Here is a 16063-nt window from a genome sequence, read left to right on the forward strand (position 1 = left end):
GTATGCACCACGTCAACCTGCGGGGGGTTTATATTGGTTGGTGCATGCTGATGGGGTGCTGTTAACTCGATTTCAATTTGCTGCAGTTTTGAAAAAAGTGTTGAGTAGTGTGGGCCTAGATCCTACTCTATTCAGCACACATTCCTTTAGAATTGGGGCAGCTACTTTTGCGGCTCAGCAGGGAGGGTCCCCAGATCTTATTCGCAGAATTGGGTGTTGGGCTTCCAATAGGTATTTGGGATATGTTCGTTCTGCCAGTATTGATTGATTTGTACTTTTTTTTATTTCTTGTTTAGCTCACATCTGGAATTTGCCAGTTGATGTATGTGTCTGGCTTTGTGGGCATTCTTTCCTGTTCTGAGCTAAAAAACATGCAGCTGAATCTCGTTGGGGGTTGAATCTTGGACTGGCTGAACTGGGTATCACCATTCACTGGATGGGACAGCGTGGGATGCTCTAGAATCAACTGGTACCCATGCTGTTGGAGGCTACATGTTTTTCTTATCCTGATTTAATATTGGTGCATTTGGGTGGGAATGATTTGTGCCATGTTAAAGGTGTGGATTTGATTAGGCAGATGAAAGGGGATTTTGTGATTCTTTTGTCCCACTTTCCTTTAATTCGTATAGTTTGGTCCAAGATTATCCCTCGCTTGGTATGGAAAGATGCTAGAAGTGAGCGTGCAATTGAGTGGCTGTGTCGCAGGATGAATGTTGATGTGGCTAGGTTGGTTGGATGTGTGGGAGGTATGATTCTTAGCCATGATTTGTTGACTGCAGTTTGCCCTGGGTTATATAGGCTTTGTTCAAGAGAAGCCACATGAAGTACCCAGCTTTATTCACCAGTAATTCCCTTCTTCCCTAGAACTGTAAAAGAAGCCTTACACGGCAAGTATCAGAATCAAAGCATATTTTATTGTACTATAATGTACAAATGACATCAGATAAACCCACTGCTGCAATTTTTATTATGATTATGCATAGATACTATACCTTATCAGGCGGATTCCACTGAACACATTCCAATAAATCCCATATTTACGTGTTCTCAATCATATGATGGAGATGGTGGACAGTCAAAAGTAAGGCAGAAAGGAGGACAGAAGTGTGGACAATGCATAATTTTAAATACAATATAAATTCTGGTATCTAAGAATAATCAGCACATCAGCTGAGAACTGGGTGCTAGCACAGTGTCTCGTCATCCTTGATGTATTATGGCTGCCAGTATGTAACTTGCTAAGTCCACTTAAAGTTTTTAAAATATCCTACAGTAAAATCTACAAGTTCTGAACAGAAATTGCATTAAATTTTAAAGAACTCATTCACTTTAGTTTCTCCTTGACTATACCACATATAGTAACTAGAGAATTTGTGATTTGGCAATGACAATATTCAACAGTTTCATACTGCAGTTTTGTCATTTTATAGGAAAACTCTTGAAATACTAAGATATTATTGCAACTTTTCATGATTCACGGCACTAGAATAGATTTTTTTTTTTTCTAAAGTTACTAATTCGATTTTTGGAGCACTGAAATAATGTTTCTATTTTTTGAGCCAAAATCAATCAGGAAAAGAATGTTAGCTTTAATGGTCAAGGTTTGTAGGCAATAGTATCCTAAAAAGCTAATTTATCTTCTTTAATACATGCTAATATCCTTTTCCCCAACCTCTTCAGTGCCTTAAGATATACAACATACACTTAACACAGGGACACACACAAGATATGGCCCTAGTGATACACACTGTTAAGTCCTGAGTGCCCACTGAAAATAATGGATTATGTTACAGGTAGAATTGGCTGGATAATATGAACATCCACTGAATTTCAGTTCCTGATCACATTAGTTAAAGCCTCACTTAATCTATAACAGATTTGTAAGGCTTCATTCCACATGGACATGAAATGGGCAGGGTTAATTATGTTTCTTTCCGATGTTAGTTCCACACAGTATTTTCTCAAACAAATCATTTTTTCTTATTTAATGTATTGACAAACAGTACAAACCTTTTTTTGGGGGGTTGCTAAAATAGGATTTAAAAACATACAAAATTTATTGATGATTGCTACTAGTCAATGTTTTAATGTTGAATGCCTCCAAGTTGTTGCCTGCTTCTGTCTGCAGTTATTGTTTATTGCAGAACTGTCCTGCACAGAAAGGTTTTCTTCCTCTTTGTCCAGCTTTTTTGCCCACAAATGCTGGAGGTGCTCCTGTCCTTTACAACTTTTCTGGCGTGATCGTGATGGTACTGTTAGTAACACCGTGAAGCAAGCGACATGAAGACAATAATACCAGGAACTGTAACAAAGACAAGCAGATAACTTATCAGTAATCTAGGAATTCCCTTATTTTCTCTATTCAGCTTGACAGTCTATAATGCAACTAAAAATAACTATAGAACTTAATTTAAAAAGAAGAGTATTTATATTGTCTTAATTTATAGGGGGCATATTGGAGCTCATTTTCAAAGCACTTGAAAACACAAAGTACCATAGAAACCTATAGTACTTTGTGGCCCGGATTCTGTAATTAGCGCAGCACCATTGTCAATCATGCAATGGCACCAGGTACAGAATTACGCCTCCGGCACGTAGGCCAGGGTTTTTCTGGCCTACATTTCCAGTGCCTACCTATGATGTGAATTGCGCTTTAGGCCGGCTAACTCCACTTCCGGTGTTAGCCACACCCACAGTGGCTTTAGGTGACCTAAAGTGCCTAAGGAGGCACGATTCCAGCACTTATTTTTTTAGGTGCTGGTAGGTACCTTGAAACTCAGTTAAAAACATCATTTCAACTGTGTTGTTTTTGTTTGGGTTTTTTTAAACTGAGTTTGGACATCTACTGGCACCTAAAAAAACAGTGCCATTTAGAGAATTTGGGCCTGTGTGTTTAAGTGCTTTGAAAAGGAGCCTCAATATGAAGCTACAAGGAGAGAAACTCTAAAACTCAATGAAATATTTTTGGAAGGGCAGTGGATGTCTGGAGGAGAAATGAATGATAATGGAACTCTAGAGGCATGGGATAAACATAAGAGATTCCTAAATATAAAGAAGATGGAAACAATACACTAGGGTAATTTGCAGAGACTAGAATGACAATTTTGGTCTTTATCTGCTGTTATTTGGATCTAGAGGTTACTTTTACTTTGACTCTTTCTCACAGAAACATAGAAACATGATGGCACATAAAGGCCAAATGGCCCATCTAATCTGCCCATCCACAGTAACCATTATCTTTTTCTCTCTCTGAGAGATCACGCGTGCCTATCCCAGGCCCTCTTGAATTCAGACACAATCTCTGTTTCCACCACCTCTTCCAGGAGACTATTCCACGCATCTACCACCCTTTCCATTAAAAAGTATTTCCTCAGATTACTCTGGAGCTTATCACCTCTTAACTTCATTCTATGCCCTCTCATTGCAGAGTTTCCTTTCAAATGAAAGAGACTCGACTCATGCACATTTATATTACGTAGGTATTTAAACGTCTCTATCATATTTCCCCTCTCCCGCCTTTCCTCCAAAGTATACAGATTGAGATCTTTAAGTCTGTCCCCATGCGCCTTATCACGAAGACCACACACCATTTTAGTAGCCTTCCTCTGGACCGACTCCATCCAATTGTGCTACCCTTTCCTGTCTCTCTCCCTCTTCCCTTATGTACCAGTATGTCAGTTTGTCGTATTGTCTGTTTCCCCTAATTTTACTTTTTAATATATATTTACCTGTATATCACTTAGAAATTGGATAAGCGGAATATAAATTTTAATGAAACTTAGAAACATGGTTCACAAAGAACCATAACTGGAATACACTGTAATTATACATATCACATTATAATCTGATCAGGAAGCACAAAGTAGGAAAAAAGGAAGAAGGAGTGGCATTATATATTAAAGATAATATTACAGCAACAGAACTGCAAGTAAGAGGCACTTTGGATTAACCTAGAAAGTGGGAATGGAAATGCTGTTTAAATTAGCATGATATATGGAGGCAAAAGTGTACAGAGATTTAATTGAAAACATTAAAAAATATAGCTGTGAAAAGAGAAGTACTACTAATATGTTATTTTAATATGCTAGATGTTGATTGAGGCTTGCATCCCTTTGTGGGGAGTCATCCAGAAATAGGAAAACCCTATATTCTCTAAAGTTGGTAATAAAATCTACATGGGATAGGACTATACTGGAATTAGTGCTTATGAATGAGCAGAGTATTTCTGAAATTATAGTGGGTAATTTGGCATCCCATAATCATCCAACTGTGTAGTTCAATATTAAGATAGATATGGAGGGGGTGCATTCAATTTGAAGGTTCTAGGATTTAAAAAAACCCTAAATTTGTTGAGATGGGAGTATTCCTCAAGGATTAGAATATATAGGAGATGTAGAAGAATAGTGGGTAAAACTGAAAGGAGCTACAGGCAGTCTCCAGGTTAAGAACATGTAACATCAGACTCAATTCCGAACCTGGGTCCTTCTTCCTCCCTTCCGTGTCCAAACATGCCCCTCATCATCCTGTATTCTGTGTCCTAAATTGGTCAGATAGTATACTAAGTGCCAAATGGCTGATTTTGATCATTATATTTGATCCAGTTCCATATTTGTCATTAAAATCATATAGTTACCTACAAGTATACGTAAACAGTGCAAGACTTCAATTGTGGTGTCTAATAAATAAACTGAGTACCCTTGTTATGGGGGACCCAAATGACAGTCTGAGTTAGGAACTGGTTGAGTGGAAAGCAACAGAGGGTATTGGTAAATGGAGCTCACACTGAGGAAAGGGATGTTACCAGTGATGTGCCACAAGGTTCGATTCTTGGGCCTGTTCTTTTTAACATTTTTGTAACTGATATTGCGGAAGGGCTATCTGGTAAGATTTGCTTCTTTGCAGATGATACCAAAACCTGCAACAGAATAGACCCCCCTGATGGTGTTGATAACATGAGGAAGGACCTAGGAAAGCTTGAGGAATAGCCCAAAATTTGGCAGATAAGATTTAATGCTTAGAAATGCAAGGTCATGCAGATTCCTTCTAGTTATTCAGACTGATCTAGTGTGAGCATACTAATGTAAGCCACAACAAGTGTAGTAGTCCTGCTGAAAATTTAGGCTGTGGCCTAGATAAAATTAGCATTACATACGAAGTTATTGTCTTTTTAAGCTAAATGTTTTTGCTCAGGCTTCGGAAGCTCCTAGACTCGCACAGAAAAAGCAAACAAAAGAAAAAAAAAAGTTACTGTCCCAGCTTTGCACAGAACATTTTTTTTTTTTTTTTTTAATATCATTTTTATTAAGGAGTCAACAGGGGAAACAAGCATGGTACAAGGGTGAAATAGGCAAACAAAGGCAACAATGAAAAGAAGCATAACAGCCATCAACAATTAGCATTGCTACTCTATGACGAGGTATACATCCTATCACAGTAAACCTGGGGCCCAGGAAGGGATTCCCACTGCTAGATCTCACCACTGCCACAAAATGTGATGTCTGGTCTACTCCAGTTACTCTGATCCACTCTGATCTACTCAGTGTGAATCAGAGTGGATCGGAGTATGGCGTAGTGGTTAGACCTAGAGAATGACACGGTGGCGGTTTACCCGCGGCCACCGCATTTTAGCCGCGGGTCACCCGCCGAAAACGGGGAAGAAAACTAGCAGTCGCTGCGGCGACGGGGACAAGGCCATTCACCGCCCGCGGGGCGGTGAATGGTCTTGTCTCCGCAGTGAGGTATCAAGGATCGCGCGGTCCCCGCAGCCACCGCCCACCCGCCCGTAGCATTTAGCCAGCTCCCTCCCTCCACCTCACCTTAAATTTCGAGTTTTCCGGCTTCCTTTTTTCCGAGCAGCACGTGTTCAAAAATCCGTGCACGCGCGGCTGCGCGAGTCAATCAATCTTCTCCTCTGACGCAACCGGAAACAGGAAGTTGCAGAAGAGGAGAAGTTGGATTGACTCGCGCAGCCGCGTGTGCACGGATTTTTGAACACGTGCGGCTCGGAAAAAAGGAAGCCGGAAAACTCAAAATTTAAGGTGAGGTGGAGGGAGGGAGCTGGCAAAATGCACGGCTTTTTGAACGCGTGCGGCTAGGGAAAAAGGAAGCCGGCAAACTCGGAACGAATATAAGGTGAGGTGGAGGGAGGGTGGGGGCTGCTGGACCATTCTTCATTACTTTGCCATACTAATTCCATTCTATGTTAGGTGCCACGGACTCAGATTCGAGTCCTAGCGATGATGAGTTAAAGATCCAAAAAGAAGCCAACTTCTAAATCCAGTGGTTAGAGCTACACTACACTCCTTGTGACCCTGGGCAAGTCACTTAATCCCTATTGCTTCTGACACAATGGGCAGTTCCAAAGACCAAGACTGGCCAGTGTCAAAGACAGGATGCTGAGCTTGATAGACCCTTAGTCTCCACTGTTTTTAGTGATCAACAAAGTTCTATGTTTCTATAATCACCCTAATTCTGTTATCATTGGACTAGATATTCAAAATGATTTAAATGGCCAGGACAGGCTCCTGGCTGTTCAAATCATCTGTCCAGGGCTAACCAGGCATTTTCAATCTTCATGTTCAGCCCAAATGGTGTCACACAATTCAGCAAAAATACCCAATGTTGTTCCTCATAATTTAAATATTGCTCATAGAAGGAACAACATTGGGTATTTTTGCAAATGGAAGTTGGAGGGTTAATTCCCTTGAAACAGCCAATTGAGTGAAACATGAATTCATGCTGGGACACAAGATAGGTTGAATTTGTTTTGAATTTAAAAAGAAAAATGATCAATGAAGAATACTATAATGGCAAGAAAATATAATGATAAAACAGCAACTAATTTTGCCTATTTTTATATATTAAAAAAGTACTACATAAGGTGAATGTCCATATTGCTGTCTGTTGTTCTGCTGAGCACTGGCATTGAAACAGCAAAATGCATTTATTGCATACTTGTCCTCTGTCGCAAACATTATGGTGGTATATTAGTTGTGTTAATAAAAATTTATAAACAAAACCCTGCCAGCTGAACATCTCTTTCTCTAGTTCAGCAGCAGGAACTTTGATTTATAAGAATGGAATACGCTAAATATTAGAGTACTAAGGCTTATATGGATGCTGCGGGGACGGTGACGGGGCGGTGAATGGGATGGCAGTGGCGGTGACGGGGCGGTGAATGGAATGGCGGTGACGGGGCGATGCAGAGGATGGTGGGCTGGGGACGGGGCGGGGACGGGGACAGATTTTTTTCCCCGTGTCATTCTCTAGTTAGAACTACAGCCTCAGCATCCTGAAGTTGCGGGTTCAACCCTTCATTGGTCCCTGTGACCCTGGGCTAGTCACTTAATCCTCTACTGCCCCAGGTTCATTAGACTGTGAGCCCACTGTGACAGATATGGGAAATTCTTGAAGTTCCTGTATGTTAACCACTTTGGCTGTGGTTGAATAACTATAAAAAGGCAATATACAAGTCCCAGTCACTTTCCTTTATCCACTCTGATCTCTCTGATCCACTCCATGATTGTAGCAGGTTTCCACAGACGTGGCAAGACCCGGAAACCTACAATCACTTGTTTACTCTTTCCCAAAATACTAGGGGGTATGCGATAAAGCCAGAGAAAATATTTCTTCACACAACATGAAATTAAACTGGAATTTGTTGCCAAAGAATGTGATGAAATCAGTTAGCTTACCGGGGTTTAAAAAAGGTTTGGATAATTTCTTAAAAGAGAAGTCCATAGGCCATTATTTAGATGGCTTGGGGAAATTTACTGCTTATTCCTAGGATAAAGAGCATAAAATCTTGTTTTACTACTTGGGATCTAGATAGGTACTTGGGACCTGGGTTGGCCACTGTTGGAAACAGGATAATGGACTTGATGGGCATTATTACATTACATTACATTACATTAGGGATTTCTATTCCGCCATTACCTTGCGGTTCAAGGCGGCTTACAAAAAGATTTATAAAACGGGGTTACAATGTAGGAATTGAAGATACATTAGAGTGGCAGTTAGGTAGTTTCGAGGTAAGGATAATTACAGTTTACAGTAAATTGTGTACATGGAGGTAAAATTAGGTGAAGTTAGGGCTGATTTAGGAGTTTCTTAAAAAGTATTGTTTTTATTTCTTTTCTGAATGTCTTGTAGTCTGATGTGGTCATCAGTAGTTTGGAAATTCGGGTATCCATTTTTGCGGCTTGAGTGGCTAGGAGGCCATCGTGAAGTTTTGATCTTCTTACTTCATTGATCGGGGGGGGTATGAATGGGGAGTGCGTTTTTCTGTGTCTGAGTGTGGATGCTTGGTTGAGGCGGTTATTCAGGTAGGAAGGACTGTCTCCGTTTAGGGATTTAAATAGCATGCAGTAGAATTTGAATTGTATTCTTCCTTGGATTGGTAGCCAATGTGAGTTGATGTAAGCTTCTGTGATGTGGTCAAATTTTCTTAATGAGAAGATGAGTCTCAAGGCTGTGTTTTGGATTGTTTGAAGTTGTTTGATCATAGTAGCAGGGCATGGGAGGAATAGGATGTTGCAATAGTCTAGCAGTCCTAGGATTAGAGATTGTACTATAAGCTGGAATTGATTTCTTTCAAAAAATTTCCGGACTTGTCTCAAATTTCTCATGATTGTGAAGGATTTCTGGATTGTATTATTTATTTGTGGTTGCATGGTACAGCTTCTGTCTAAGGTCATTCCTAGTAGTTTTATGGTGGTTTGGATGGGGTAGTTGATAGAGTTGATTTCTAAATTTTTTGAGGTTTGGATTTTGTCATTTTCGAATAGGATGAGTTTGGTTTTGTCTGGGTTGAGTTTAAGTTTGTGATCTTTCATCCAGATCGTAACTGTATTAAGTATTCTGTGTAGGATGTTTGGCATGGTGGGTTTAGGTTGATCGTAAGGTGTGAGGATGGTAATGTCGTCCGCGTAGCTGTAGGTAATTATACCTAGATTGTTCAGATGTGTTCCGAGAGAGGCAGTGTATAGGTTGAAGAGGGTGGGTGATAGTGGGGAACCCTGTGGTACTCCGCAGGGGTTTGCCCAAGGTTCTGATTTTACGTTGTTTGATTTTACGCTGTAGGTTCTGGATTTTAGGAAGCCTTCAAACCAAGCGTATACTTTATCAGAGATACCTATTGCGTCCAAAATTTGCAGAAGGATATTGTGATCCACTAGGTCAAAGGCTGCGGTTAGGTCTAATTGTATAAGGAGCATTTTTTTCCCTGTGCTGAGGTGTTGTCTGATTGTGTCCATAAGGGAGGCTAGGAGAGTTTCTGTGCTGAAATTGGATCTGAAGCCAGATTGTGTGGGGTGGAGTATGTTATGGTCATCCAGATAATTAGTGAGTTGTTTGGCCACTAGGCCTTCTGTAAGTTTGACGTATAGCGGTATTGAGGCAATAGGTCTGAAGTTGGAGGGTTGGTCTGGTGGTCCTTTTGGATCTTTTTGGATTGGAGTGATGATGATTTTGCTGAGTGCAGTGGGGAAAATGCCATCCGTGAGCGTGGATTGAATCCATTGTAGAAGTAGTGTTCGGAATTTTACACTGGAGGTGGTGAGGAGGTATGAGGGGCAGTGGTTGTAGTCACAGGAGGCGTGGCTGTATTTTTTGTAGAGGTTATTGAACTCAGGCCATTGTATGTTGGTGAATTGAGACCAAGATCTGTCTGCTGCGGTTGAATCTTTTTCTGTGGGGTGAGTTGTGATTATGCTTAGGAGGGATGGGGTAGAATCGAGGGTGGCTCTGGCATTGATAATTTTGTTCTTGAAGTGATCAGCTAGGAGGGTAGCTGATGGGGGTGGGGTATTGTTTGTGGTTGTGTAGGGTTTGGTGTCTGTCAGATCTTTTAAGATTTGGAAAAGTTTTTTGGTGTCTTGGAATTCTGTGCCTATTAGATTTGAGTAATGAGTTTTCCTTTTGTCTTTTAGTAGTTGTTTATATTGTTTGTTGATGTTTTTCCAAGCAGTTTTTGTTTGTTCTAGGTTTGTTTTTCTCCATTTTCTTTCTAATCTTCTACATTGTCTCTTGAGTTGGAGCAGTTCATTGTCAAACCATGGGTCTGATCTTCTGTTGGTTTTGGTTTTGGTTTGTAGTGGGGTTAATTCATCTAGGATGTTGGTGGACATATGTTTCCAGTGAGAGATGAAGTTTTTGGGGTCTTGGTCTTGGAGTGATTCATCTACTTTTGACCAGAAGGTGGTTGGTTCGATATATTTGCGTGAGGTGTATGTTCTTTTTATGTTAGGTTGAGATGTGGTTTTGGTCCTGTTCCAGTTGATTTTGAAGTTGTAGGTGAAGTGGTCTGACCAAAGCGATGGGGACCAGGTACCTTTGGGGGTTTGAATTACTGGGGTTGATCGTTGATACGTCATGAACGCTGCAATGTCCAGTTGATGACCTTTTTCATGTGTGGTTTGTGGGTTTAGGATTTGGAATGACAGGGCATTGAGGAAGGATAGACAGTTTTTTGCTGGTGTGGAAGTTGGGTCATCTAGGTGAAGGTTAAGGTCTCCTAGGATAAGGTTGTATTCCGCAGTTAAGGAGTTTTGGTAAATGAAGTTTTCAAATTCCGGTCTCGCTGTGGTCCAGTTTCCTGGTGTTATATAGCAGAGCATGCAGTTTAATGAGTTATTTAGAGTAGTGCTTGTGAGATGGCAGGCGAGAAAGTCCATTTGTGGGGTGGATGTTTTTTCTAGTATGTTTAGGGTAAGGGAATCCTTGGTTATTATTGCTAGACCTCCTCCTCTTTTTTTTTCTCTGCATGTCACTGATATTTTGTATCTGACTGAATGCCTGATTGGATCATTTGCATAAATGTGAGGAGAGAGGGAAACCTGAGGCAGCCTGCATCATATACCAATACCAAATATAATTGGTCTGCCAGGTTTGTGTATTTTAGGTAGCATGCATTTTTTTAAAAAATTTAATTTATTCAGTTTTCTATACCGTTCTCCCAGGAGAGCTCAGAACAGTTTATATTCATTTATTCAGGTACTCAAGCATTTTTCCCTGTCTGTCCCGGCGGGCTCACAATCTACCTAATGTACCTGGGGCAATGGGGGGATGAAGTGACTTGCCCAGGGTCACAAAGAGCAGCGTGGGTTTGAACCCACAACCCCAGGGTGCTGAGGCTGTAGCTTTAACCACTGCACCACACACTCCCCAGCAGAGCAGAGGAGTGGATTGGCCTTAAGGAAATCGACTGTCATTCATTAGTAAATCCCTCCTCCCCCTAGTGTTACTTAGTAGAATGTCTGCCACTTAAACCCAGTGTAATAGTGCTTTCTCTTCAATGACCTGTGGAAGAGAACACCATAGTTAGTCACAGACTTATTAGAATAGTTCAAGAAAATGACCCTTATTTCCATATATTCAAGTGAACACACATACAGTAGTAATTACAGTGCTTTTTTATTTTTCAATAGAATATTGTGGCATAGGTCACCAGATAAGGATCTGCTTCAGATAATTCATATTTGCTTTTCTTTTGCATGCAATCTAACAAAAAAAAAAAATCAAACACCTAGGTAAGAGTCATAAACAACTCCTTTCTAGTTAAAGAATCATTGTTTACTATATATACTACAGTAACTTATATCTAGTTTTAACTGATTTACCACACACTTAGAAAATACCGAGATGTACTTTGTAAAAAAATATGAATAGAACATACACTTACCTGTAAAATTTTAAAGAGGGTTTCACTGAGAGGAGCACAAATGGCACAACTGTGTAACTTATCGTCATCTGAGTTGCTAGCCACGTCACAGCATCATAACCAGATTTGATATGGGGGGAGCCAAGAAAGTGATGTCTTAAGTTGTTTCTCAACTGAGAACACAGGGGAGAAAAAGGGCATAAAACCCATAAAGAACTGGTTGTTTAAACTGAAGAGAAAAATAACCAGTTGGTTTTTTTATACTGCAGCATAAAAATTCCTGGTTCAGTAAGATATCGAAGTGTCTAACAGTTTTAGGGCTCCTTTTACGAAGGTGGACTGGGGTTTTTAGCGCACACACGCACAAAATGCTATAGCACGCGGTAGCCGAAAATCTACCGCCTTCTAAAAAGGAGGCCTTAGGGGCTAGCACGCTCAGGAATTTAATAGGCGCTATTGCGCGCGTTAAAGCCCTAGCGCACCTTTGTAAAAGGAGCCCTTAGTTTTCTTAACATATAGGGGTCCTTTTTATCAAGACGTGCTAGCGGGGTTTGCATGTCGGACATTTCATCACGCGCTAACCCCCATGGCCAGCTAAAAAACTAACGCCTGCTCAATGCAGGCGTTAGCGGCTAGCGCGACATTACGCAGCTTGATAAAAGGACCCCATAGCACATACATTTATCTAACTTGTTTATGAGTTAAGAAATTTTGACCTCAAAATCCCATCAATAAACCAGAGTCATCTTATCTATGGGTTACTTTCATCAGTAAACTGAAATAATTATTGAACTTGTTATAAAGTGTCCAATGGCTGGCACAACACCAGAGACTTTACAGATCAGAAAACAAGGTGGAGACAAAAGCCTCAAACTTAACATAACAATATGCTTGTACACCGCAGCTACCTCTCAGTTCTGAGCAGTTTACAGAATAAAGATACTGGACATTCACAGTGAATTACAATCCGTTAGTTAAAAAATTTGCCAACAAGTATGTTTTTAACAATTTTCTAAATGCCAGATAGGTAACGTAACAGCAATATACACTTAGGGCTCCTTTTACAAAGATGCGTTAGGACCTTAACGCGAGGAATAGCGTGCGCTAAAATGCCGCACACGCTAGCCGCTGCCTCTTGAGCAGGCGGTAGTTTTTCGGCTAGCATGCGCTAATCCGGTGAGTGTGCTAAAAACGCTAGCGCACCTTTGTAAAAGGAGTCCTAAGTATTTCACAGCTGTCAATTATATCATTGGCATAAAAAACCTCTACCACTTGACTACATTAAAGTCTCTACAGTGAGAGTGAACCCTCCATGTGCACATAAACAGTACTTATCTGATAATGGATTCATTCAATCCACATGATACTGGGGTTAGATAAAGCAGACTGGAACAAATGAGCTTACTTATGCCAACTAGAACAGTGGTCTCAAACACGAGGCTCGGTGGCCACATGCGGCCCGCCAGGTACTATTTTGAGGCCCTCAGCATGTCTATTATAATCACAAAAGTAAACCAGTTTCTTGATCATATGTCTCTTTAGCTATAAATGACAAAAGGAAAGATTGATAAACTATAAAGAGTTTTACCTCATGCAAAATTGTCATTTCTTTAATAAGACATTAGCTATTTTTTCTGAGGCCCTCCAAGTACCTACAAATCCAAAATGTGGCCCTGCAAAGGGTTTGAGTTTGAGACCACTGAACTAGAAGGAAAGAGGATGTATGGATGGTATCCAGTACAGAGACAGAATTTGAAAAGGGTGCCGCCCTAAGGGGGCTTTGCTTTTAACAGGGCTTGAATGATTAAGAACATAAAAATACCCTTACCTGGTCAGACCAATGGTCCATCTAGCCCAGTATCCCATCTTCACAGAGGTCAATCCACATCAAAAGTACCTGATAAAAATTCAAATAGTAGCAGCATTCCATGCCACCGATCCAGGGCAAGCAGTAGCTTCCACATCTGTCTCAACAGCAGTTTATGAACTTTTCCTCCAGAAATTTGTCTAAACCTTTTTTAAAACCAGCTACATTAACCACTCTTAACACATCCTCTGGCAATGCATTCCAGAGTTTAACTATTCTCTGAGTGAAAAAATATTTCCTCCTATTAGCTTTAAAAGTATTACTTTGTAACTTCGAGTGTCCCCTAGTTTTTGTAAATCTTGATGCAGAAAAAAAAAAAAAAGAAATCGATCCACTTGTTCCCGTTCTATACCACTCAGAATTTTGTAGACTTCAATCATATTTCCCCTCAGCCGTCTTTTTTCCAAGCTGAAATGCCCTAACCTCTTTAGTCTTTTCTCATACCATAGCAGTTCCATCCCTTTTATTATTTTGGTTGCTCTTCTTTGAACCTTTTCTAATGCTGCTATCTTTTTTGAGATAGCACCATACAGAGACAGCAAGGGAGGTGGGAGCAGCAAAGGTTGACTTGAATAATTGATTGGCAGTTGGTGGAGCTACGTCCTGACCTATTAGCACCATACAAAGGCAGCAAGGGGCAGAGCTACAGGCAGCAAGAGAGGTGGGGGCAGCAGGGGTTGACCAGAAGCAGAAGAATATCTGCAAACTCCTCATAATTATGCACAATGTTTCACAAGTACATGCCTATGAAAGTGAGTAAAGCATTCTGAAAAAGCTCCTAATATCCAAGCTTCTCTCCCTTGGACACCAAAGAGTGAGTTTTGCAACTTTTGAACCTTTTGAGGGTGGATAATACCACCATAGAATGGTAAAAGTTACTGCTTCTTGAATCTGGGATCCTTTTGGACTCTACACAAAGTCAACTTTTTTTATTTGTAAGCACATCTGTGTGTACTTGAGAATTCTGTTACTGGGCACTGTCACAGCTTCGGGGATGGGGGAAGGAAGAAAAAAATATTGAGTAACTGGAAGATGCTCATTGTTTCTGCCTTGGGTTCCTCCTCTTTCTAAATTAATGCATGGCCTCAGCCATATTCCCCACAAAATCAGTGACTGAGGAGGGTTCCTTTGGAGGAGACTATCTTCTCTCATGAGAGGGAGACTGATCTGATGGCAAGCCAGTTGAACCCTCTTCCAATAATGTATCTGGCTCACAATCAGAATCCCAGGAACACTCAAAAAATATTCCAAAGGGAAAAATATTCCAAAGGGCAAGTTTTACATATTTGCCTGTCTCAACCTACTGATGTCAATGTTGGACCTTACATTTGCACTAGAGATCAACAGTGGTGCAAGCAGATATCAACCACAAGGTCCTCTGAGGTCTCGATGCTGATGTCTCCCCTACAGCAATGCATGAATCTCAAGGAATGGTTAGATCTTTCTCTTCTTCAACATCAATGATATCAAAAATGCAGCATTATGCTGAGCAAAGAAATTCTCCATCTGCTCACTGACTCTCCTCATGAGCTGGTCCTCAATGATTGCCATCAACAAATGCATGGAGACTGCAGTAGGGTGGCCACCTTATCTTAAGTCACTTGTAGAATGTCAGATGCCAGGTCTCAGGTCCTTAAAGCATGTTGCACTCTCTCCTTTGATACCTTGTAGAATAAGCAGTACTCAAACCTCCTTCTCTATCCATTGCGGCTTTTTTTAAAATCTTGGGTCAAACATTTAGGATAAATTGGCTCTTCACTTTAAAAGGTTGCTGACCCCCGCACTAGACAATCTTCTTAAAACTGCTGCTTCTTTTTCTGGAACATATTGCCTGATTTTATTTTGGATATTCCAAATAACACAATTTTGTCAAAAACATCCTGACCAGCAGTCTCAAGCCATTGATGGAGGCCTAATCTGGTCCGAGTCCAAAATAAGAAAGGAAACTTAAAAACAACCATAAATCTAAGACATTATTGGGGGGAAAAAACTGACAGCATTATTTGACAAAAACTTACAAAAGAATTTAGAGCCAAAATGTAAACTTTGAAATGAGCTCCACTGACAGGTGCCTGATCGACTTTACAAAGAAGCTGGTCTGGTCTCGTGTGAAAGCAGCAAATGGGAAATGATGTCCATGCACAGTGGAGCAATTCAAAATCTTCTAGTAAAAATACTTAGCTGTGGTGACATCAATTGTGCTTTGAGAACTTGTTATCTTGCTTGACCTCTGAGACTAATATACTATATTTCTCGTATCTCTTCATACCTAAAAACGATAGCTACCTTTTTATATGTTGTGTTTCTGCTTTCAAAAACAGAGCGCTTCTCTAAGTAAAAGTGATATAGCTATAAAGTACGAGGAACGATATTGTGGTGAACCTGCATTCCATATTATTCTCCTTCTCGAGTCATGGTGCAATGGCGACACCCTGTGGCTAGAATTAGAGCCTTTAATGGAAGAGTTCTGAGAGGCTTTAATTCTTGTACTAACACTACTAAAGCTTCTATTAAGTTTTGTTTTGCTTTATGGACAG

General features: G+C 40.5%; 1 protein-coding gene across 5 annotated transcripts in view; it reads right to left on the minus strand.

Annotated features, from left to right (window-relative positions):
• Positions 1-892: 892 nt before the first annotated feature.
• Positions 893-16063, minus strand: part of MBOAT2 (membrane bound O-acyltransferase domain containing 2) — a 216274-nt gene continuing 201103 nt past the window's right edge. For all 5 annotated transcript variants that reach the window (XM_033936895.1, XM_033936897.1, XM_033936896.1 and 2 more), the window contains 2 exons: positions 11681-11832; positions 893-2302 (listed from right to left, as the gene is read on the minus strand). In XM_033936895.1, coding sequence (XP_033792786.1) covers positions 2077-2302; positions 11681-11832 — 378 coding nt within the window. In that variant the 3' untranslated portion in view covers positions 893-2076. The remainder of the gene's footprint in view (positions 2303-11680; positions 11833-16063) is intronic.

Source organism: Geotrypetes seraphini, chromosome 3, assembly GCF_902459505.1.
Source record: "Geotrypetes seraphini chromosome 3, aGeoSer1.1, whole genome shotgun sequence".
Taxonomy (NCBI): domain Eukaryota; kingdom Metazoa; phylum Chordata; class Amphibia; order Gymnophiona; family Dermophiidae; genus Geotrypetes; species Geotrypetes seraphini.